This window comes from Symphalangus syndactylus, chromosome 8 (assembly GCF_028878055.3).
Source record: "Symphalangus syndactylus isolate Jambi chromosome 8, NHGRI_mSymSyn1-v2.1_pri, whole genome shotgun sequence".
NCBI classification, from domain to species: Eukaryota; Metazoa; Chordata; class Mammalia; order Primates; family Hylobatidae; genus Symphalangus; species Symphalangus syndactylus.
In genome coordinates, this window is record NC_072430.2 from 46347600 (window position 1) to 46373391 (window position 25792).

Genomic DNA, 25792 nt, shown 5'->3' on the forward strand with positions numbered 1-25792 from the left:
CATGCTGCTGGAGTAGGAGTTAGATTCACGTATTAACTAGCATCTGTTAAGCCTCTGTTATGAGCCAGGCACTGTGCTAGGCATGTGTGCATGTATCATTAAATTTAATCACCATAAAAATGCTGTGCGGTACATTATTATTACTCACATGCTGTCATGGAAACAGAAGCCACAGTGGTTGGGTCCTGTCCAAGGTTAATGGAGGAAGAAGTAGGGAAGCTAGGATTCAGATTCAGATTTCACTACGTAAAGACCTGTTTCCATTACGCCACATTACCCCTCCGGTTTTCTGAGGTCTAGGTTGCTTCCTGTCTTTTCCTCTGTGTTCTATCTTCCTTCCATCCTCATGGGATACCCCCCTCTCTGTATGGGCATCAGAGTCCATTCAAGTTTCCAATGGTCCTGTAGTCTCCACAACCTGCAGGTGCAGATCCATTAGAGAAAGGAGTGCAGTTCTGATTGGACACAAGCAACAAGCCCAGAATCACATCCCCAAATGCTCAGATCCAGCCCAGAATCCCCAGGGCTTTCCAGCCTTGAGCCATGGGTAGGAACTCTCTGAGATGCTAGAACTTAGCCAGCAACTGTTCTCTCAAACTCTCGCCAGTCTGTTTATCAAAAGCTTTTGTTGTGTTTTGTTTCGTTTTTTTGTTTTCACTGCTACCGGTACTTCCTGGCCTAATATAGCCAGCATTGCCAGGTTTCTGATGCTGAATGGCTGCTTGATTAGTTGAATTTGGGGATAATCTAGGGAGATACAGCAGCAATGAGTACTATTTGGTGCCATCAACTTAGATTCCAGGGCCCAGATAATATTTTAGATAGGCTTCAATTCCTACTCGTTTTCTCTCAGAAATCCAGTGCTTGACTGTATCATCCAAGGAGGCTTTGATGTCCCTTTGGTTTACCCCCAAATTTGCAAGGGTTGCCTTGGAAATCTCAGTTGGGATCGTTTAATACTTATTGTCAGCACATACCAGTAAGCTGGAATAAAAGAGAGCTTGTCTCCTGTTTCCTTCCCCAAATCCGACTGCTCCCAGAAAGATCAAGGCAGGGAGGGGGTTGCTAGAAGCCCTTTGAAATCCTGGATAGTTCAATGCTTCTGAAAGAAAGCTTGGCAGGAAGCTGATCTAACCCCCAGTGTTTACAGATGGGGAAACTGAGGCTCAGCAGGATGTGACTTGCTCAAAGTCACAGAACAAGTTAGCAGCAGAGCCTGGACTAAAACCCTGGTCCCAACTGCCCCACTTCATGTATTTTTTTTTTTTTAAACCATAAAGGATTTAGATTTGGGCTGTGGAGAGACATAGCAAGCATCCAGTAAAGATCCAATGAATGAGTGAGCTTCCTTCTGGGTGCTCCGCTGCTCTGGCTGAGCTTCCAACATGCGGAATTTCTAGACTCAGGAGCTAACAAGAACCTTGGATGCTGAGCACCTACACCTTGCCTTCCTCGACACCAGAGACATATTACTAACATTCAGAACCAGTTTACATCACAAGTGCTCACTCAACTCTCTTCTTTGCCTCACCAGAAGATTCAAACTGTCACTAATGTGCAACAGAGTCTAGGGGACATACTCCTACTCTGTGGGGTACCATGCTGCCAGAATCTAGCCCTTTGTGTGGACTGGGATGGTGGCCACTGCAGAAAGGGAGACAAGTCTTTTTATGAGATATTAAGAGAAAGTTTGAGGCATTCAAACTTTTTTTTGTGGGATAATGCTGCTTGACAAGCATAGACAGGGCATGACAATACCCAGAATGGCATTAAAATTATGTTTCTAGGTTATGTTTTCTTCAGGAAGATTTTTAAAACGCAAAATTACTCATAATTTCTCTATACAGATAACTCATTCATCATTTTTCTTAAAAAAAAAGTAATAATGCATGTAGGTAGAGAAGTCAAACATTACAGAAAGATTTAAAGGAAAAAGTTAGGCCGGGTGTGGTGGCTCATGCCTGTAATCCCAGCACACTGGGAGGCCAAGGCAGGGGGATCACTTGAGGCCGGGAGATAGAGACCATCCTGGCCAACATAGCGAAACCCCATCTCTACTAAAAATACAAAAAGTTAGCTGGACATGGTCGCGCAAGCCTATAATCCCAGCCACTCAGGAGGCTGAGGCAGGAGAATCGCTTGAACCCGGGAGGCGGAGGTTGCAGTGAGCTGATAACATGCTACTTACACTCCAGCCTGGGTGACAGAATGAGACTATGTCTCAAAAAAAAAAAAAAAGTTAAAATCTCTCTGCCCTATTCCTTGCCTAGCCTCATTTTTCAAAGGTAACAGTTAACTGCTTCTCTGGTATGACTTGAGACAATTTTCTTGAATGCGAACACTGTACTAGCATATATGTTTATTCTCTTATTAAAATTCTACACAAAGAAAATCATATTAAAGACTGTTCTGCACTCTGCCTTTTCAAGTAATATAGGTTTTGGAGACTAGTATCTCTAAGCACACATAGAACTTCTCTATTCCATGTAATGGCCACACAGTTCAGAAAGAATGATGTGGAGAATTTTTCTTTAAGATCTGGAAAGCAGATTAGAGATCTTGGAATTCAACCCTTAATTTTCTGAAAATCAGAAAACCATGGTCCAAGAGGTAAAATTCTTTGATCCAAGGCACACAGAAAGTTAGAGACAGAACTTGCAGTCCAGGTCCCTTTACACTAAGCCCCACTTCTGCTACGTTCTTAAAGAAGATGTCTGAAGAGAATTGGGGAAATTTTAGCCTTCAAAGAACACCCCTTTTATTTTCCTCATCAAGTATATTCTTTTTTTTTTTTTTTGAGATGGTGTCCTGTTATGTCGCCCAGGCTGGAGTGCAGTGGCGCAATCTCGGCTCACCGCAACCTCTGTCTCCCAGGTTTAAGTGATTCTCCTGCCTCAGCCTCCCCAGTAGCTAGGATTACAGGCACGCGCCACCATGCCCAGCTAATTTTTGTATTTTTAGTAGAGACAGGGTCTCACCATGTTGGCCAGGCTGGTCTCAAACTCCTGACCTCAGGTGATCTACTCACCTTGGACTCCAAAAGTGCTGGGACCACTGGTGTGAGCCACTGTGCCCAACCAAGTATATTCTTTAATGGCTGAAATGAACTCCTACTTTTCACATTTCTACTTCGATTTCTCAAGACCTCTTAACTGCAATTCACACACCCTAAAGCAAGAGAAGAAGAAAAGAGGAGAGACATGGGCGGGGACTCTGCAGTCTCTATGTTCATTAGAAATTATGACTCACAGGGCTTCTCACTCCCCACTGTCCATACAAATTCAGGTCACCTTCCTACTAACATGGGAGGACCTAGGGAAACAATGACCTGGTTTCAGAACACAGGACACTTTCCCCTTAACCACCCAGGATGGCCATGGAATGGGAGTCCTAATCACACAAGGCACGTTCACAGTAAAAGGATGTCTAATCGCCAGAAGGAAAGACTGGAAGATGGGCAAGAGAGTTACCCTAAAAATGTCAAAGCTTGTCTTTGCTACAGAGATGATATATACTCTGTGTTGCTTCAAAGAGTAGAATATTGATGGATTAAAAGAAATTTCAGTGAGACAAGTTTTATTATCTAAGGAAGAAACCCCTAAAGACGGAGGTGGTAGGGTGAATGGCTAGCCCTGCAGGCTTTGGAATTACAGACCCGGTGGTTGAGAAATCCCAGTTTGCCATATACCACTATGTGACCATGGGCAAGTGATGTTAACTGTTCCAAGGCTGACTTTTCTGTCTCACAGAGTTGTACAGATCAAACGAAATTATGTATACATAAGTTCATGTAAGGCGGGGACCCTGTCCTTCATATTAACTGCTGTATACCCAGCCCCCAAGCCTGGAGTCTGGTGTATACTAAGTGCTCAATAAACATTAATGGAATGATTGAATTTATTGGATCCCTAACAAGAGACAGATGCTGGGACAAGCATTTTCACTCATTTCAAACACATCTGTGGAACATCTACTATGTACTGGGCTCATCATGGTAATCCTTTCTGTCATTACTGATACCATTATTATTACAGTTGTTTTGGTGGTGGTGGTTGTCAAAAAGCTTGCTTCAGATGGTGGCGAATATCCCTATCATTGGAAATGCCTAGCTCATGTGGGATGACAAGCTGGTAGTATTGACAGGGGAATCCATGCACCTATATAGGGTTTGGGGTCATATCCAGATCCAAAATCAAAAATTCTGATTTTACAGAAATCTTGAGCTGTTAGTACCACTTCACACTTTTGGTGGGGATATGACATTGTATGTCTGTATAAGATAGTGAGCTTTACAGTGGTAATAAATAATTCCGAGGCCATATAAATACCACAAGGTAGGCTACACTCCTTTATTTTTTTATTTTTATTTTTATTTCTTTTTTGAGACAGAGTCTCACTCTGTTGCCCAGGCTGGAGTGCAGTGGCGCGATCTCGGCTCACTGCAACCTCTGCCTCCTGGGTTGGAGCGATTCTCCTGCCTCAGCCTCCCGAGTAGCCGGGATTACAGGTGTGCTCCATCAGACCCGGCTAATTTTTTTTGTATTTTTAGTAGAGATGGGGTTTCGCCATGTTGGCCAGGCTGGTCTTGAACTCCTGACCTCAAGTGATCCACCCACCTCGGCCTCCCAGAGTGCTGGGATTACAGGCATGAGCCACCGTGCCCGGCCTGGCTACACTCCTTTAATCCCTGTAGCATTATCTTTGGCTTTTTTAAGTCTGGTGCCATTGTCCGAGCTAGACCTTAGAGTTGCTGCTCCGTGCCTGGGCCTGGGCCACACTAATCTTCTGGGTGAAATGGAAAATTTTGTTCCAAATATGGACATCTGCCTTCCCAAAGGGGCTTAGGAAATCTCTAGTTGGTTGATTGAAACATTCCGTTTTCATCCTAGCTGTTTGGAGTAGGCACAGTCTGGTGGTGAAAGAGAACAGCTGTAAGGAGAGGATTTCCTTATAGTGAATCTGGAGGTCACTCACAACCTGTGACAGCTCTGGGAGCTGCTTTTGGCTGCTCCACATCTTGGCCTTCCTGTCTGCTTTGCAGATGAGTTTCCTTGCCTTGGAGGGGGCACTCCCATGTATTTTGGCTGTAGGGACTCTGATTTCAAGATGTCCTAAAGAATTCCTGGCTAAAAGCCACCTGACTTATTTCCCTTGGAGGTGGACTAAGGAGCTTCCAAATCCACTTTAGGAACTCAGCCCAGTGTCTAAATTTGTAATGTTCTTCCCAGTACCTTCCTTGAAAGCATTCTGCAAGTTTCAATTCTCACTTTCTTCCTTGGAAGAAGGTATTACAAGCCCCATTTACTTGACCCTTAAGATTTATTGGTCAAGGTGCTACCTAAGGAACAGCCCCAGGTCAACAACAGCTTAGCCAGTCAAGCTCTCCCATGGGATGGCAAGACCTTGGCTGAGCATCTTAGCATGAGGCCTACATTCTTTTCCCTTCTTTTGACCAGTCCTTACCCTAGGAATTCATCCTCTGACTGCAAGGTTACTGCTTGTCTCTAGCTCCTGACCTCCTTTTCACCACTGAGTTTTTAAATTTGTAATTCATCCATCTTTACACCAACATCTGTTGAATACCCTTTGTTCTTAGACTCTGCCTTAGAGTCTGTATCCAATTTTGTCCACCTCAGATGTATCCACCCAGCCATGTTCTGGTGTCCCATTGAGGGCTGGCTTCAAGGGTGGGCAACTTGTGCTGTTGCATAGAGCCCCACACTCAGAAGGAACCTGTACTTCATTTAATACTCTGCTATTGCCTTCTTGAAATTCTTAGTCACTTTCTCTTTAAACTTGCGTTTTGTTTGAGTGAAGTCTGATGGGACAACACAGCATGAGCAGAGACAGAGGATATGGGCACAATACCACTCTTTGCTGCCCCATTTGCATATAGCATTCACAATGCCCCATGAGTAAAGAATTCTAGGAGCCCCATGATGCGTGAGAGTTCATCAAGACTTAATTATGCCCATAACTAAATGAATATGCTGCCAGTCCCAAAGGGCCATTCTTTCCATTCAAACTAGAAATGGCTTCAAACGTGGAAAAAAAAATAATGTTCTCAGAAACACAAATAATCTAGGAACCCTATTATATCCTTTCCTACCTATGTTGCTTCCCCATATTAGCCAACCACTCATGCTGAAACTGATGACACAGAAGGAAAGGGTAGGGTCACGTGTAGTCCCTTTTCCTTTCCTGGCTCATCTGAAAGCCTGGTAGAAAGTGCACATATGAAATATGCATATAAAGTACACATATAAAAAAGTGAAATAAAAATAGTTTAGTTTATTTGGTGCAGCATTTCCACAGTTCTAGTAAGAATAAATACATATGCATGTATGAGCTACAGAAGTGTAAACTGTATAATTTTTATAATTCCTCATATAAGTAAAGTGTTCTTATAAGTTCATTTAAAACTGGCACCACACAATATAAAGAATAGTAAAATCTATGCTAATAATTAACTTTTAAAATTTTTTATTTGCAATGACATTAAATAGCAAATACAAAACACCATGTCAAGTCGAGAGAGAGAGAGAATAAAAGAAAGAAAAAAGCTTTATCTTTCAGGATCTTTAGCGACACTTCCTCCCTGCCTTTTCAACAAAGAGTCCTACATTTCATTTCATGCTGGGCCCTGCAAATCATGTGGCTGGCTCTGATCCCATGGCTTTAAGACATGTCCACAAGCACTGAAAAGCTTATTTCAAACCAGCACCATCCCAGGCATTTCCCAGTGCGACTTCCTTCTAGGCCTTGCCACATCCCCATCCCAAGGCTTCAATTGGGATCAATGGATATTAGCTGCCCCTTTGGTAAGATCAACAGAAGTCTCCTAAACATAGCTCTGAGTAGATGGGAAAATGGAGGTAAAGTGAAATGGCAGGGGCTTATCCAAGGTCACAAGGTATCCCAGGGACAGAGGCACAAGCTCCAACCCTTCAGGTCCAATGCCATGGTTTGTTGACTTCCATCTCTACTGCTGGCATTCGAGCCTCGGACATCATTTGAAAATACCAACAAAGTCATTGTGTGTTGTATCCCTTTGATCACACTTCAGCTGGAGCCACCAAAGCCCCACAGGAACAGATGTAGGGCAAAAGGCTCTGCCCTTCAAAGGGTTCTACACAGAACATTCCAAGGCCCCAGGGGAGTCCTGTGTCTTGTTCAATGTCAAGAAGAGTCCATCAACAGGCCAATACATGCTTCCTTTGTAGCCTCGGTAAAGATCAGATTCCTATGTCTCCCCAGGAAGGTCAGGATATCTTTTCTAATCATTGTATCAGGATCATTCAAAATTCTGTAGAAACAGAACGATCCCCACCTATTTCTTTGAATTTATTGGAAAACAACATACGCAAAAATCACATCCAGGGGCCCAGCACAACTGGCCAGATCTCTTCCAACCAAAAGGAAATCCCAGCCAGAAGAGACCACAACCTGCAGCCCTTTGCAAATTGCCTGCACACCCTTCATGCGTCCCCTCAAGTCATCCAAATAGGTTTTTAGACCGACATCTTTTAGCACATTCTAGCTGTCCCCTTGCTATTCTTTTGGAGGCTTCCATGTGGAGTACAAGGGTTCACTGAGCCTAGATTTATTCCAGAAGCCTCAAAACCACCTCTTGTTTAGAGCAGCGATGCCCTTAGTAACACAGCTTAATTTTCCAGGTACTTCTGGGCTAGTAGTCCAACTTCCTCCTAAAACCCAGTCCTCTCTCTCTATGCACAGCTTTGTGTAGAAAGAGGACGGATCCTTGATTAAATATATTCAGACTCCCCCAGAACCTGGAGCTTGTTGGGCTACTCAGCTGGTGCTGCAGCCCTGGTGGAAGGGTCAGCGGCCTTTCTTCCAGAATAAACCTCCAGTTGCTGGTCTCCTTCCCTTTAGCAGGCACACAGGGGAAAATGTATCTCATGGGCCATGCTGCACTGTTCCGGCTCTAACAGCAATACCAGTGATCATCTTTCCTTCCTTTCTAGCCAATGAGAAGTATAAATACACATGTAAAAGTTTTCTGTTGCCATTTAAAATAATCTTCATGAAAATATTTTCATGAAACGTGAAAATGCTTCTGACATAAATAAATGGGATTAAAAGCAGGATACCTGATTGTATACACAGGAGGACCTCAGCTTTGTAAACTGTTTACATTTATTCACAGAAAAAAATACAGGAAGGAAATACACCACAATGGGTTTCTAACTGGATTAGAGGTAATCGTGTATTTTCTTCTTTAAACGTTTTAGTGTTTTACAAAAGAAAATACGTATCATAGGCATGATTATTTTGTAATCTAACAAGAAAGGATACTTTCCTATTAGCTGGGACTTCTGAAATAGTCATCACTGATTTTATACATAGCCCTGAAGGAAACAAACATAAGGCTTCTATTTCTCCCAGAGGGACTTTTTTTTGTTTGTTTTTTTAGATGGAGTCTCGCTCTGTCGCCCAGGCTGGAGTGCAGTGGTGCGATCTCGGCTCACTGCAAGCTCTGCCTCCTGGGTTCATGCCATTCTCCTGCCTCAGCCTCCCAAGTAGCTGGGACTACAGGCGCCCACCACCACGTCCAGCTAATTTTTTGTATTTTTAGTAGAGACGGGGTTTCACCGTGTTATCCAGGATAGTCTCCATCTCCTGACCTTGTGATCCACCCGCCTAGGCCTCCCAAAGTGCTGGGATTACAGGCGTGAGCCACTGTGCCTGGCCCCAGAGTGACTTTTAAGTGGAACCATCCTCCTAGCTGAATTTTCTATACAGGATACAGATTTCGGCTTTGACAAAACTGCTTTGCTTATAATCACTCTTTTCCTTCTTTTGTGAAACTTGACATTTGGAAATAGACCGTTAGAGCCTTGAATCAAAGTATTCTATTTCTTTCTCCTGGTTACCAGGCCTGAGATCTCCCAAAGGAATTTCCAAAGTGCAAGGCTTTGAAGCCTACCTGAAACCGGGCTCAAGTGAGACAGAGGCCCAGAGGATGCTGACTTTGTGCATCGAAGTATGATGACAAGAACATTGCCTTTGGAGAAGAATGGCTCCAGAGCCTTGAGCTTTTTCTCTGCAAAACTGATGATCATATTTCTTTTATCTAGATTATAAAGATTTAAAGAGACAATGGAGGATGCCTAACAGCACACACAATTAATTATTAATATAAGTGGTGAGCACTAGAGAAGGCAGCAGAGGGGAATATCTGCTATTGCTACTTTCCATTCTCTCACAGTTGAAGTTTTCCAGTGTGTGAGGTGAGGATGGGCGTGGTGGAGCTATCCAGATTTCAGCCCCGCCCTGACTGGGCTGGCCTGACCAAGGACACATCTTTGATTTCACCATGGAAATGTAACCACGTCTGGGGTGGAGGGCAGGCAGTGCTAGCCACTGGCTGGCAGCCCTAGAATGTCCATGGATAATACTAACTAAATATAAGACTCCATTACCACTCCAAAGTCACTGCATTAGCAATCCACAGTGCCTCTTCCTCCACCCATGGCTGCTCTGCCCTTTAACTATTCATAGGGCAGCAGCCAGTATGCCAAAGACTTACGGGAACTAAAGGACTCAAGCTGTATCTTATAATGGATTGAAAGAGTCCATTTTTGCTGTACTACAATTTTATCTGCTGCTATTACAGCTAATATTGCTATTAGTACCACCATTCCTTCCAACTGCTGCTACTACTACTCTGACTATTAATCCTTTAAGTCTGTAAACTACAATTTACAAAGTGCCTCCATAGCCTGGGTTTTACCTGATCAAAGATGAGACTGGACATGGCATTCTGGGAAGACAGAGGTAGGCTGGTACTAGAAACCTCAGAGGGAACAGAGAGATCTGCATTTAAGGACAGAGCAGAATTGCCAGTATTTATTTTCACCCCACCCCTCCACTGCCTGGGCTTCAGACACATTCACCATCCCCTGCCACGCCCAGTCACTCTTCACTCCTACCCTGCTCTAACTGTCCATAGACAGTTTAGGCAACCTTACATGTTAGGAACTAGGAGGAACTGCCCTTTATTTGGTCGGAGAAGGTTGACCATGCCAAAATCTCACCAAATGGGGCAAGAGGACAGAATGCTTTTCAAGTTGCCTTTGCCAACCTCTCCCACCTTCTCCCAGGAAGGCCCTGGCAAGAGCCAGACTCTTCCTTTCTTAAAAGACTTTAAATATTCCTGCGCCTAAATTAAAAAATTTTTAAATGCCTGATTTTGGCTCTTGTCCCCAAAGGGAATGTTGGAATGTACACCTTCTTTGCCCAAGAGAAAGGCCCCCTTTTCCTTCACCCCTAGCAGCCAGCTGGCGTGAGGACTGATGCTACACATAGTGAGAAACGGGCAGGGAGGAGAGGGAGAATGCAGCATAGTTCAAGCCCAACCATGAACCAAGCTTCCTTTGAGATTGCGATCTTCACCTGGCAACCGGGAGCCCCAGCAGAGCTCAGAGAGAAGAAAGTGGCATTCTGGAATCCATTTTGCTCAAGATGCTGAAGGCATGGTGTCAAACTCCCCTTTGCTACTGGGGCCAAAAAACTTGGGGAAGATCTTACCTACAGGGATGCGGTTAGTTGGGGAAAAGGCGAGGACCAATCCTGGTGCTCATGCTACCTGAGGAGAGCAGACAGGTGCGAGGCCTCCCTTGGCACCCACCCGCAGGAAAAAGCTGGGCTAGCGGTGGGTGCGGGGGCCCACCCCGGGCGCTGCTTCTGCATTTTCGACCCAGGTCCACTGGTGAGCAGTAGCAGCAGCAGCCATAGCCAGGCCAGCTGGGTCCCCTTCTATCTATCCTGTCATTTCTAGGTGAGATTTACGATGTCTGCTAGCGAAGGGACAAGAGATGACTATGGCCTTTGAAAGGCATAATCCTGAAAGTCACACTTTTTCCAAAGCGCCTCCCTCCCGGGTTCTCCTCAGAGCAGCACAGTCACAGCAGGAGAATCTGCACCGCGGGAGCGCCGCAGTGGTCCGCGGAGGGACCGGGCCGAAGAACCGGGACCGCGGGGCGGGGGGCGCGGCGCGGCTCACCTGCCAGGCTGTTGTAACAGTCGATCTCGATGGCTTCCACCGTCTTGCTCTGCTCCTCCGAGAGGCGGCCGGGCTTGAGGGCCCCAGCCGGGGAGGCCGCGCGCGAGTCCCGCTCCCGTTCCCCGGGGGGCGGCAGCAGCCCCTTCAGCTCCAGCAACGCCCGGTGGTATTTGCCGATGGCTTCACGGAATTTCTTGTCCTTGTAGCACTGCGCCCCTTGGCTTTTGAACTCGTGCGCTCGTCGGATGAGCTCGGCCGGCTCGGCCGCCGCCCCGACCTGGCCCCTAGCTGGGGCTCCTCCGCCGCCGCCCGGGACGCACAGCGGCGGCGGTGGCCGCTGCCCCTCTCCGGCCGCGGGCGGGCTCGGGTTCCCCTTGGCCCCGGCCGCCGAGCCCTTTCTCTCCATTCGGCCGCCGCCCCGGCGCCTGGTGCGCGCCGCGATCTGCCCGCCGCCGCCGCCGCCGCCGCGCCTTCCCGGGTTTAAAAGCCGCGGGCGCCGGCCCCTCGCCTCGCAGGCTTCGTGGCGGCCGTGACACCCCGCGGCGGTCTGACGCCCCGCACTTCCATTCTCCCCGCTGCTGCCAGAGGCTGCTCCAGCCGCAGCAGCCGCCGCCGCCGCCTCGGACGCCGGCCCCTCCCCCGCCTCCCGGCTCCGCGCCGCCCGCTCCCGCCCTTCTCCCTCCGCAACCTGCGGGTGGCGGGGGCCGGTGCTCGCGGGCCCGGGGCTAGCGCTGCGGGGGGACCGTGGCCCCGAGTGGGGTGGCGGGGATGGTCGCTGACCCGGAAGAAGCTTGGCTCGCCCGAAGGAGGGGAGGATTAATGACAAAGACGGCCCCGTTCTTTCGCATTCAATCCCGCTCTGCGAGGCGCGCCTAGTCTGAAAGGAGGTGGGGGCGGGTAGGTGTAGGGGGAAGGGGAGAGTGTGTGTGTGTGTGTGTGTAGGGATGGGGGCGGCGGCGACAAAATGCGTGCAGAAATAGATTTCTTAACTACAAGAAAAGGTGCGGCGGGGAACAAGGGGCGCAGGCGCAAGCCGTAGCTGCTAGTTCTTTGCAGTAAGGTGTTAGTATTTTTAAGGGGGCAGGGCCTCCTTTTTGTGGATCCAGGTTGTCGCTGAGCTGTGTCTCGGTGTGTGTGGCTGCCGGGGCGTCCAGAACGCGACGTGCTGTACAGCGTGTGGGGCGCCGTATTCTGGGAGCCTGTGTATGCGTGCACTGTGTGCGCGCAGCTGTGCAGGATGAATCACAGACATCAGAGATGGAGAACACCTGTTACTGTGGGTCATCGGCTTGGCGTGCGTCCGGTCTAGTTTCCATTTACAGGACAGTTCTGTGCCCTTCCTCAGGAGGTCCCATTCCTTCCTTCTTTTGGTCAGTTCCGAGTGTCAGCTGTCCATTGGGGATCTGCTAAGGCTAAGAGGCAAAGATAGGCAAGTCACTCCCCTGACCTCAAGAAACTCCCAGTCTACAGGCGAAGATACACCACCCACCGGTAGAGTCGCTGGACCAGGTACAGATGGTGCCTGTCGCTGGGGAGGAACGAAAAGTGCTGTGCAGCCCTGAGGAGGGGAGGGAGAGGTAGCTTTTTGAGTAGTGGTGGATCAGGAGGCTTTATGGAGGAAATAGCATTTGAGGACCTTGAAGGCTAGGTAGGATTTGGCATGAGGAAATAGAAGGAAGTGGCGTAGTCGGAGTGAGGAAATCCAGCTGAAGTCCTGATGTCCGAAATCTCAGGTGTGTTTAGGACATAGTGGTTTGATTTTATGACCTAAAGAGAAGTAGTGGGAAATGATTGGGTTGGATTATGGGAGCTTTTGGATGAAGAGTTTCGATTTGATTTTGGAGGCAATGGAGAAGCCTGACATATTTTTTAGTGCCCTCCCTTCCTTAATGTTAAGAAAAAGAAAGATTCTAGAGCACCGGTTGTCAGAGTGCTGTCCCCAGACCTGCAGTGTCAGCATCACCTGGGAAACGGAAATGCAAATCCTAGGATCCTACCCCAGACCTACGAAATCAGAAACTCTGAGGGTGGGTCTCAGTTAACCAGTATATTGGTTCAGATATGCTGCTTTAAAACCTTCCTACTCAAAGTGTAGACCTTGGGCCAATATCATCAGCATCACAGGAGAACCTATCAGAAATGCAGAATCTGAAAATCCCACACCTACTAACCCAGAAGCTGCATTTTAACGAGCATACCCGGTGATTTGTTTACCTATTAAAGTGTGAGAAACACTGCTGTAGAGATTTTGGAAAATACAGTAAAGTATAAAGAACCCCCCAGTCTACACCCAGTTGTATTCTTTGTTAATATTTTGATGTGATTCCTACCAGTTGTTTTCTAGGCATCTATATTTGTAAAAAGTGCTCTTTTAGCCAACATAAGTGGTATGGAACAATATACACAATTCATTTACTGTTTGTTGTTGTTGTTGTTTTCTTTTCTTTTTTATTTTTGAGTCAGGGTCTTTCTCTGTCACCCAGGCTGCAGTGCAATGGCATGATAATTGCTCACTGCAGCCTCAAACTCGTGGGCTCAAGGGATCCTCTCACCTCTTACCTTAGCCTCCTAAGGAGTTTCGACTATAGGTGCACACCACCACCCCTGGTTAATTTTTTTTTTTTGTAGAGACAGGGTCTTGCAATGTTCCCCAGGCTTGCTTCCTGTGCTTTTTACTTTACATTATATGTAATTAAATATTCTTTTAAAGCCTAATTTTTAATATTCTGTACAATATTCCATTGTAAGTGGCCGGGTGCAGTGGCTCACGCCTGTAATCTTGGCACTTTGGGAGGCGGAGGTGGGCGGATTACCTGAGACTAGAAGTTCAAGACCAGCCTGGCTAACATGGTGAAACCCCATCTCTACTAAAAATACAAAAACCAGCTGGGCGTGGTGGTGGGTGCCTGTAATCCCAGCTACTTGGGAGGCTGAGCAGGAGAAACGCTTGAACCCGGGAGGCAGAGGTTGCAGTGAGCCAAGATCATGCCATTGCACTCTAGCCTGGGCCACAGGGGGAGACTCTATCTCAAAAAAAAAAAAAAAAAAAGTTCCACTGTAAGTGTACCATAGTGTACTTAAGCATTCTTCTATAGTCAGACAGGTTTTGCTATTATAAATAACACTGAGATAAAAATAATAGATATCACCTACATACAGTATTTACATTGTGCCAGGCATTGGGTTAAGCACTTAACATATAATAATCCACTGAATCTTCATAATAACTTAGTGAAATCAGTGCTATTGTTATCCTCATGTTAGACACCAAGTCACAGAGACTTGCCTGAGATTACACTGCTAATGAGTAGTGGAGCTGGGACTTAAACCCAAGAAATTTGGCTCCAGAATCTATGCTCTTAACTATCTTTATACTTAAATTTTTGTCTTAATTAATTAATTAATTAATTTATTTATTTTTGAGATGGAGTCTCGCTCTGTCGCCCAGGCTGGAGTGCAGTGGCGCAATCTCGGCTCACTGCAAGCTCCGCCTCCCGGGTTCACGCCATTCTCCTGCCTCAGCCTCTCCGAGTTGCTGGGACTACAGGCGCCCGCCACCACGCCCGGCTAATTTTTTTTGTATTTTTAGTAGAGACGGGGTTTCACTGTGGTCTCGATCTCCTGACCTCGTGATCCGCCCACCTCGGCCTCCAAAAGTGCTGGGATTACAAGCGTGAGCCACCGTGCCCAGCCCCTAATTTATTTTTTCTTACAAAACATTATTTCAAGTTTTAATAAAGTCTCGAAACACATTGTCAACTTGCTTTTCAGAAAGATTGTACTAACTTATGCTGCCACCAGCAATGTGCTAGTTTCACCGCCTCCTTGCCAACATCAAGGGTGAGCTCTTAGGAAATATTTTCTAATTTGATAAATTAAAAATGTGTATAGAATTAAATGAGGTAGCTCTAATTATAAAGGTGAACATTTTTCACATATACCGTTGTCGTTTATAGAGAACCTAGGGCTTTTAGTTGGACACAATTTTAGCGTGCTAAATTATATCTTATATTTCTTTACTTTCCTAAATGCTTTGACATTTTTCATCTCATTTGATCCTCACATTATCCCTGGAGAGGGTGGATGATTCTCTGCTCACTCAGTGCGTCAGCAGTGGTATCTTACAAGTGAGACATCATATAAGTTCAGTGGTTAAGAGAGTCTAGACTCAGACAAGTGTTAGCTGGAATTCTATCTTGACTATTTCCTGGGCAAGTTATTCAACTTCTGAAAACTTAATTTCCTCATTCATTAAATGGGACTACTAATTACTTCATAGGGTTGTTGTGAAGCATATCATAAGTGCTCAACAGATGGTAACTTTCGTTATTGCTCTTAAATCCTGTCATTATCGGATCCCATAAGAATGTTATGACAGAACTCCAGTTAATTCATAAATATTTGCCAACCCCCGGCTCTTTTTACTTTAAGGTATTGCATCAGGTAGAGCAAAGAGAAGAAATTGGAGGTTGGGCACTCTGAATTTTTGTTGTTACCAGTCCTTAAAATAACTTAGATAGGACAGGCTACAGGAGGCAAATATTGGATAAAGACCCAGGCCTGGGATTTGGCTCCTGTCAGAAATAAGACATGAATTGGGTCACAGTGGTCACAACCATTTAAAGGTAAGAAATATTGACATGCCGAATTGCTTTTTATTTTCCCACTATGTGCTGGCTTAATGGTGCAGTATCTCACTTGTAGATTTTGGATTTGAGGACACGGCTATGAAAAACATGTAACCCATGCATTACTACCCTGTGTATGAAGCAGAACTCAGCACAAGAGCTTAGTAGTAGGTCCGATAATGGTAAGCATGAACGAGGAAGGGAGGGAATATTAAGAGCAGTAGCATGGAGTGAGAGTAGATTTACTATGCCCATCTGTCCCACTCACTCCACAGAGTTGTCTGTGTATGTCTAGAATTGTTCTGTTTGCTTGTTGTTAGTATGCTTCTGTCTCTGTTTAAGCCACTCATTGGTAAACGTGTTCTGGCTTCCCGGAAATGGTCTTCTCCCTTCAAATGGAATTAAATAAATGCCAACAAGAATTTCTTAAACATTCTTTCATTAACCATTGGCCATATGCAGAGCACTATTTTAGGAAGTGAGAATAGACCCAAATGACGGAAAATCTGAGCATGAACTTCAGAGTCAGAAACTCAGTGCTTCTCCATGCATGTTTATAGCAGCACAGTTCACAATTGCAAAGATGTGGAAGAAACCTATGTTCCCATTGACTAATGAGTAGATAAATAAAATGTGGTATGTATATACCATGGAATACTGCTCAGCCATTAAAAGGAACGAAATAACGTCTTTTGCAGCAACTTGGATGGAGCCAGACGCCATTATTCTAAGTGAAGTAACATAAAAGTGGAAAACCAAAAACTGTATGTTCTCATATATAAGTGGGAGCTAAGCTATGAGTACGCAAAGGCATACAGAGTGGTATAATGGACTTTAGAGACTCCGAAGGGGGAGAGTGGGGAGGGCCTAGGGATAAAAAAAAACCAAAACTATACATTAGGTACAATGTACACTACTTGGGTGATGGTGCACTAAAATCTCAGAATTCACCACTATACAATTCCTGTAACGAAAAACCACTTGTACCCCCAAAGCTATTGAAATAAAAAAATACAAAAAATATGAAAAAGAATCTCAGTGCTTCTCAAACTTTAATGTGTATATGAATTGCTTGGAGAGCTTATTAAAATGCAGTTTTCTGACTCTGTTAATTTAGGCTGGGGCCCAAGATTATGTTTCTTTTATTTTTTTTAATTTTTTTTATTTTGAGACAGAGTCTCACTCTGTCACCCAAGTTGGAGTGCAGTGGCATGATCTCGGCTCACTGCAAGCTTTGCCTCCCAGGTTCAAGTGATTCTCCTGCCTCAGCCTCCCAAGTAGCTGGGACTACAGGCACGTGCCACCATGCCCGGCTAATTTTTTTGTATTTTTAGTAGAGATGGGGTTTCACTGTGTCTTGATCTCCTGACCTCGTGATCCACTTTCCTCAGCCTCCCAAAGTGCTGGGATTACAGGTGTGAGCCACCACATCCGGCACCAAGATTATGTTTCTAACAAGCTGTCAGGTGCTGCTGATATTGCTGGTCCATGGACCACATTTTGAGGAGCAAGTGTTTAGAGGGAAGGGAGTGTAGGATACAGTAAATTCCTCTTCAAAATTTAGCCTGTAAACTCCCTTTAAAATTCAAGAGGGAGAAAAATTGTTAAGTACAATGAGTTCTGAGTTCCTCTTCAAAGAACCAATATGTCAGTATGTTTAGCTTCCCTGTTCTTTGTTTTCCATTTTAAAGTTTAACTTCCTTGTTCTTTATGCCTCTTTGCCCCTAGTTTCAGTAAACAACCCCCTCCTAGCCTCTGTCACCTCTTTTGTCGGTAGTCATCCTTAGTCACCTGTTCTGTCCTTAGTCATTCTTAGTCACCTGCTCTGTAACCATCCTTCCCACGGAAACTACTCACCCTGCCACTCCAGCTTGTACCCTCACTCTCTTTAAAATAGGCAATTGGAATTAGCTTAGACTTTGTGGTCTAAGCTTTGTGGTCTAGCCAATAGGGGAAAGACACAGAGGTAGGGACTAGCTGCGTTAGGAATAAGACTCCCTTACCCTCCCTTGTCTGGTGTGCTCTTGCCATTGCTCCATCTGTGAGATACATCCTTCTATAGAAGTAAATTGCCTTGCTGAGAAAACTTTTGCCTGAGTGCTATTTTCACTTGGCAGCACTGAGCATTTACTTCCAACAGGAGGCTCAATATCTTCCCTTCTTTCCTAATCTTCACCTTTTCCCAGAGAGGGGTTTTTTCTAGAGAATCAATTGATCCATGTTTAACATGAACAGAGGTATGAACCTCCATTCAGCTTTCTCTTAATGCAGCAGGAATAGGTAAGCTGAATCAGGGCCTTCCCTTGGGATCTGGCCATGTTTTCTCTTCCTCAAATGCATAGCTAAGTGTACATTTTTTGCTTGCATCTTGTCTAATGTGGCAGGAAAGAAAGTGAGATTTTGGTATGTCACAGGGAGAAGAAGGCCCTTGTAGGCCTTTAGTATAGGCTTCTTGCTCTAACTTTGTTTTTTTTTGTTTTGTTTTTTCAGAGACCGAGTCTTACTCTATTGCCCAGGCTGGAGTGCAGTGGCGTGATCTCGGCTAACTGCAACCTCTGCCTCCCTGGTTCAAGCAATTCTTGTGCCTCAGCCTCCTGAGTAGCTGGGATTACAGGCACATGCCACCACGCCTGGCTAATTTTTGTATTTTAGTAGAGAGGGACTTTCACTATGTTGGCCAGGCTGGTCTCGAACTCCTGACCTCAAGTGATCTGCCCACCTCAGACTCCCAAAGTGTTGGGACTACAGGCATAAGCCACTGTGCCCGGCCTCTAACTTTGTTTTTAAAAGAGTTCTACACTAAGAAATTGGGCATTTATTCAGGTAACTGTAAAGTGGTATTTTAATTTCTCATCTGTCAGTGGCACATGCATATATGGATTCTTCATGAACCTCACGAAGGAGAAAGATGACTGGGCCACACGGCACGTTTCTAGTACTCATGGTACTTTGGCCCAGTGTCATCAAAACCTGTCTCTTCTTTCCTAACAAGCTAGCCTTGAACACACACCAGTGAATCCTGTGGATGCTCACATCACTAGCGGAACAGCTCATTACTGCTGAGATATGCTGGAATATTTCCTAGAGAAGTGTGTGGAACAGTTTTGAAGGAAAGGCCTTTGCATGGTCAACAGTAGAAGGCACAATGTTCCTTTACAGGCTTCAAGCATTGTGTCTGCCCCAGTTCTGGATCTTGTTTCTGCCTCTTGGAGTCTTTGACTCTTCTGCTACCCACTGGTCTTGGAAGACTGGAGGCACCTTTCTCTCCACACTCACTCTGGAGCTTGGGTACCTTCTAAATAGATGGCTTGGGCTGCTTTGTCTCTTCCTTCAGCTCAATCTCTTGAGCATATGTGAGACATGTATTTGAATATCTTTTGTACTAAGCTAAGCTATTCAGAGTTTGGTCACATGACAACCAAATCAAAGCTATTTTGGGGATGTTTTTCTAATTGCATCAAACATTACAATTTACGTGAAAAATTATAGCATTTTCATTAAAAGTTGTTATCCATATTCAATCTTCAAATATCCCTCTATGGGAAAGCAGGAGATTTTTGAGTATTTTGTGTCCAGATGTAGCTAATGTGAGATTCACATTTTCGTTCATTCTACCTTCTGCTCACAACCCCAACCCAACAACAAATTTCTCTATGATTCCAGAGCCTGATTCAGCCTGACCTTATTTAGAAAAATAAGGCCTCTCTAGCTATCTCCATTGTCTCCTACCACCCAATCCGTTCTCTGACTGCCTCATCTCCAGTATCAGTTGAAGCCCTCCTTGGGACCATGATATCATTTATTTGGATCAGCTACCAACCTTCCTTAGGACACTCTTCTTTCCCCTATTCCATGTGGTCAGGTGGAACTGTCAATCATGCTGTACTCTAGCTCCCTACACTGCCCCTGTTACCCCCACCCACTTGCTAGTACCTATTCCAGGCTTGAGCCCGTTATGTTATTCTGTCTTCCTACACCATAGTGATTGCTTTCAGAGAGAAGCACATGGACCAAGTAGAGACAATCAGCGTTTTCTCTGAGATTTATATATATAGACGTTGGAAGAGAGAAATTCTTTTTTCTATTCTTTTATACTCATTAAAACATAGTTTATTAATTTATTCTTAACTTTGTATTATGGACAAATTTAAACATACACACAAAAAAGAGTAGCATAATGAATCTTTAAGAACCTATCACCCAGCTTACACAGTTATCAACAAACAATATTTATTGGCATATGTTTAGTTTTCCAGATGTACTATTCTTATCTCTCTATGCCTTTGTACTTACTGTTTCCTACGTGTTTCATGTTTCTGTATTTCTCATTTGCTTGCTCTTAGAATATTAGGTCTTCCAGTCAAAGTCACCCAGATTTGCCAAAAGACCTGGCACAAATGTCACTTCCACTATGAAGTCCCACTGACTTCCATATACAAGGTTGGTGTTCATTCTGTTATGTTCTGGTAGCTCCCTTTTCATGCTTTTATACTGCATAGCAATTATTTATTCAACATTCATTCAACAAACTTCTATTGAAATATTTCACTGTTTTAGGTGTTGGAGATCAATGAATTAAAAAGGCAAAAATTGTCACCTTCATAGAATGAGGGAGGACTGAATTTATGTAATTTATTTATAAATAAATAATTACATAGGCTGTTAGAATGTGATAATTGCAGTGGGAAAAGAGCTTAAGTGGAACTGGATGTCTGTGTATGTCTTCACATTTTAAATAAGGAAAATAAGATAAGCCATACTCATTACACTGCATAATGGTTATCTGCTTGCTTTTTTGTCTCTACAACTAGACTGTAGCTATTTGAAAGCAGGGATTGTGTCTTATTCTTTTTGTAGCCAAGCACCTAGTATATATATTAACAAGCATTCTGTAATGGTTGTGGAATAAATGGAAGAAACAGAAGAATACAAGACACCAACTCTAAAGACTCTTGGTGTCAAGGAAGGTTTTTTTTTTTTTTTTTGAAATGGAGGTTCACCCTGTCACCCCAGGCTGCAGTGCAGGGGTGCCATCACTGTAACCTCCACCTTCCGGGTTCAAGTGGTCCTCCCACCTCAGCCTCACAAGTAGTTGAGATTACAGGCATGTGCCAGTATGCCTGGCTAATTTTTGTATTTTTAGTAGAGATGGGGTATCGCCATGTTGGCCAGGCTGGTCTCAAACTCCTGACCTCAAGTGACCCGCCTGCCTTTGCCTCCCAAAGTGCTGGGATTATAGGCGTGAGCCACTGCACCTGGCCTTTTTAGTTTTTTTTTAAGGATAGTATAGGTACATAGGAAAAAATTCAAACAGTACTCTATATAATGGAATATATATTAAAAATACTATGTGTTCCTTCTCCCCTGGCCCCAGCCCTCCAAAATCTTTCCCAATGGCATCCACTATTACTTGATTTTTATGTGTCACTCCAGAGATAGAGATTACCTGTCTCTCTAGCTTTCAATGTAATATATCTTCAATCATAAGTATTATCTTGGAAATCACTGTATTTCAGTATACAGAACTGCTACATTTTAAAATATAGCTATATAGTATGTGTTTTTATGAGTGCATCAGAATGTATTTCATCAGGCCTCAGTCAATGGGTATTTAAGTAGTAACAAAGATGTTTTGATGAACCACTTAACTAGTTGAAAAGTTAGGTTGCAGTGTGACTCTGATGCATCAAATCTTTCATATTTAACTAAGTCAGTAGCTTACCTGTCAGGGAGAAGGCTAGTCTCCACACCTCTGTGTATGTCACTTAATTTCACCCATACCCATGAGGTTGTTGTTCTGAGGCTCAACTTAGAAGAAGCCTGAGGTTTTCGGAGGTTCAGTAATTTGACCAAGGTCACACAGCTTGGAAGCAGGTCTGCCTTACCCCAAAGGCCATGCTCTTTACCTCCCGTAGAGTTTTTGGTATTCCTGCAGTAAAGAGGATCTCTGCAGAATGCCTGGTGGATGCTCCTGGATGATCTTTGATTCTCTCCAATCCCAAGATGCTCCAACACTGTGCCACCCTCTGCTGTCCATTCCCTGTTTTTTCTGTTGGCTTTATGTCTTGGGAGGTTGACCTCTGCACCAACTGGGCTCTTTGCCCTCTTATTGAGGATCAGCTTTGGCAAAAGGGAGGCACCAACATGAGACTGGAGAATGAGAAAAGACAGATTAACATTTTTTCCCACTTCCTCCCTGCTTTGGCACCAAGGTTTTGGCAGCGGTCAATTTGTATCACTATTATAACTGGGGGGGCCCTTCCTCCTTGAGTCTACCTCTTAATGGGTTCTGGTAATACAATTTATTTCTCTCTCTCTTTCCCTTCCCTTCCCTTCTTTTCTTTCTTTCTTTCTTCCTTTCCTTTCCTTTCCTTTCCTTTCCTTTCCTTTCCTTCCTTCCTCTCTCTCTCTCTTTCTCTCTTTTCTTTTTTTCTTTTTCTTTCTTTCTTTCCTTTCTTTTCTTTTCTTTCTTTCTTTCTCTCTCTTTCTTTCTTTCTTTTCCTTCCTTTCTTTCTTTTCTCTTTCTCCCTTCCTTCCTTCCTTCCTTCCTTCCTTCCTTCCTTCTTTTTTGGCCTAAATATCTTCCCTCTCTTGCTAGTCTCTGGATACTTCAACATTCTTTCTTGGTTTCTCTAACCATGCCCACACTTATATAAATAGTCTTTGTATTAAAAGTCTCTTCAGATGAACCATTCATTAGTTAGATTTTTGTCTTCTGTCATAATCCTATTATAAATACTATTTTAAGATATAATCCCTTCCAGGAGAACTTTAAAGACCTGATGCTATAAGGTTCAATGACATTAATCTCTAATGGTAAAATTTCAGGCTAATTAAGGGTAATTGGAACTTTTAACTCTCAAATTCTATCTACTTGGCAGCAGCCTATTTGGCCAAGTGCTGAGACTGGCTCTGCTGTTGGTTATATGTAGATTTTTTTGGTCATTGTCTTGTTCCTCATAAATTTATATGAAACTCTGATCATGTAATGTTGGGTTTCCATTAGCAGGCATTTAACATTTTAGCAATCTTTTTTAAATCCCCCAATCCTGCCAATCACACTACTTTTTTTCCTACAGAACTGCTAGAGAGATATATTAGTTATCTGTAGCTGTGTAACACATTACCCCCAAACTTAGCAGCTTAAAATATCATTTATCATTTTCAAACAATCTCACGGTCTCTGTAGGAGTCTCTTAGTTGTGTAGTTTTGGCTAAAGTTATTTTAAGATGTTGCAGTCCAGCTGTTGGCCAGGACTGACGTTATCTGAAGGCTCCACTGGAAGAGATTCCAGCTCCAGCCTCAGTCACATAATGGTTGGCAAGCCTCTGTTCCTTGCTGGCTATTGGCTAAACATCTCGGCATCTTGATGATCTTCTGCATCATAGGCCCTGAGTGTCCTCACAATATGGTACCCAGCTTCCCCCAGAACAAGAGATCTAAGAGATCCATAATCTTTTAAAACTGAGTCTTGGAAGTGATATATCATCACTTCTGAGGTACAGTTGACCCTTGAAGATTGGGGGGGAGTTAGATGTGCCGACCTTTGTGCAGTCAAAAATCCTCGTATAATTTTTGACTCCCCCAAAACTTAACTAAGAGCCTACTGTTGACCAGAAGCTTTATGATAACACATAAACAGCTGATTAACACATACTTTGTATTATATGTTTTACATACTATATTCTTACAATAAAGTAAGCTACAGAAAAGCTAATGTTATTAAGAAAATTGCAAGGAAGAGAAAATATATTTACTATTCATTAAGTAGAAGTGGATTATCATAAAGGCCTTCATCCTTACCATCTTTATACTGAGTAAGCTGAGGAGGAAGAAGAAGAAGAGGTGTTGGTCTTGCTGTCTCAGGGGTGGCAGAGGAGGAAGTGGTGGAGGAGGTGGAAGGGAGGTGAGAAAGGCAGACCCACTTGGTGTCACTCTATGGAAATACATCATAATTTTTATCTGACATTTTTGCTTTTCTGTTTCTCTAAAAATGTTTTCCTGTGGCACCAATGCTTCTTCAATCATTTGCTTTAGTTTCAGTGCCTATATCATGGAAGGGTCCACATGGTGAAAGAAGTCAAAGACAGTCTTGAATAATTGGAAACCTGCCAGATTTTCTAATGTCAATTAATTTTCTGGCACTGCTTCTTCTACTATGTCTTCTTCCTCATCATCTAGCACTGATGTGGAAGCACTCATCTCCATCAAGTCATCTTTATTAATTCCTCTGGTTTGCTATTTAATCGCTGTTGAATTTCTCTGAGATCCATATCTTGAAACTCTTTATCCCCTACTTTTTTTTTTTTTTTTTTTTTGCCATATCCACAGTCTCTTTTCATGATTTCCTCAATTGGCTCTGCTGTAATTCTCGTGAAGTCATGCACAGCATCTGGACACAATTTTCTCGAGCAGAAATTTATTGTTCCAGGCTTGGTAACTTTCACAGCTTTTCCTGTAACACTGATGACATCTGCAATGGCGTAATTCTTCTAGACTTTCATGATGTTCTCCCTGTTGGGGATTTCTTCCTCAGCACTAACAATCCTTTCTATAGAGTACCATATTTAATAAGCTTTAAAGGTCCTTATGACCCCCTTATCTAGAGGCGAAATTAGCAACATTGTGTGTGGGGGCAAACAGGCCACTTTAACACCTTTAGTGTTGAACTTATAGGGTTCTGAGTGGCCGGGGGCAATGTCCAATATCAAAAGAACTTTAAAAGGCAGTCCATTACTGGCAAGGTGCTTTCTGACTTCAGGGACAAAACATCAGTGGACCCAATCCAGAAAAAGTGTTCTCATTATCCAGGCCTTCTTATCAACCAAAAGATTGGCAGCTGGTGTTATCTTTTCCTTTCAAGGCTTAGGGGTTAGCAGGTTTATAGGTAAGGGCAGTCATGATTATAAACCCATCTGCATTTCCATAAAACAGTAAAGTTAGCCTATCCCTTCCTGCCTTAAATTATTGTGCTCACTTCCCTTCCTTACTAATAAATGTCCTTTGTGGCATTTAATTTTTAAATAAGGCACTTTTATCTGCATTAAAAACCTGTTCAGGCAGATATCCTTTCTCCTCAATGATTTTCTTTCTTTCTGCTTTTTTTTTTTTTTTTTTTTTTGAGACAGAGTCTCAGTCTGTCACCCAGGCTGGAGTGCAGTGGCACGATCTTGGCTCACTGCAAGCTCCGCCTCCCGGGTTCACGCCGTTCTCTTGCCTCAGCCTCCCAAGTAGCTGGGAATACGGGTGCCTGCCACCACGCCTGGCTAATTTTTTTTGTATTTTTACTAGAAATGGGGTTTCACTGTGTTAGCCAGGATGGTCTCCATCTCGTGACCTCATGATTGCCCACCTTGGCCTCCCAAAGTGCTGGGATTACAGGCGTGAGCCACCACGCCCAGCCAGTATGAGTGCCACATTCATAATGACATAAGTTCATCTAGTACTTTGTGGCTTATTAAGCATTTTAGCCTCATTTAGATCCTTACAGTACTACCTTAATGTGTAAGGCGAGGCAGTTTTTTTGTTTGTTTGTTTTTGTTTTGTTTTTGAGACAGAGTCTCACTCTGTCGCCCAGGCTGGAGTGCAGTGATGCGATCTCAGCTCACTGCAACCTCCGCCTCTTGGGTTCTCCTGCCTCAGCCTCCCAAGTAGCTGGGATTACAGGCGTGTGCCTCCACACCCAGCTAATTTTTGTATTTTTAGTAAAGATGGGGCTTCACCATGTTGGCCAGGCTGGTCTCAAACTCCTGACCTCGTGATCCCCCCACCTCGGCCTTCCAAAGTGCTGGGATTACAGGCATGAACCACCGTGCCCGGCCCTGAATAATATTTTATTGTATGTAATACTTTTGCTTATCTGTTCATCTGTTGATGGACATTTGGATTGCTTTCACCTTTTGGCTATTGTAAATAGTGCTGTTGTGAACCTGGGGGTACAAATAGCTCTTCAAGACCTTGCTTTCATTTGTTTTGGATTTATACCCAGAAGCTGGAGTGTTGGATCATATGATAGTTTTATTTTTAATTTGGTGAGGAAAAATCCATACTATTTACCATAGTAGTTGCACCATTTTACAATCCACCAACAGTGCATAAGTGTTCCAATTTCTCCACATTCTTATCAACATTTGT

General features: G+C 44.0%; 2 protein-coding genes across 2 annotated transcripts in view; one reads left to right on the forward strand and one right to left on the reverse strand.

The window, feature by feature from the left end:
- The window catches only part of TTC9 (tetratricopeptide repeat domain 9), a 31156-nt gene extending 19228 nt beyond the window's left edge, over nt 1-11928 (reverse strand). Inside the window, exon 1 of the mRNA XM_055288966.2 lies at nt 11030-11928. Coding sequence (XP_055144941.1) covers nt 11030-11435 — 406 coding nt within the window. The 5' untranslated portion in view covers nt 11436-11928. The remainder of the gene's footprint in view (nt 1-11029) is intronic.
- Nucleotides 11929-12279: 351 nt separating this feature from the next.
- MED6 (mediator complex subunit 6) overlaps nt 12280-25792 on the forward strand; it is a 60003-nt gene continuing 46490 nt past the window's right edge. Inside the window, exon 1 of the mRNA XM_063644399.1 lies at nt 12280-12538. The gene's annotated coding sequence lies outside the window, so the exon portion shown is untranslated. The remainder of the gene's footprint in view (nt 12539-25792) is intronic.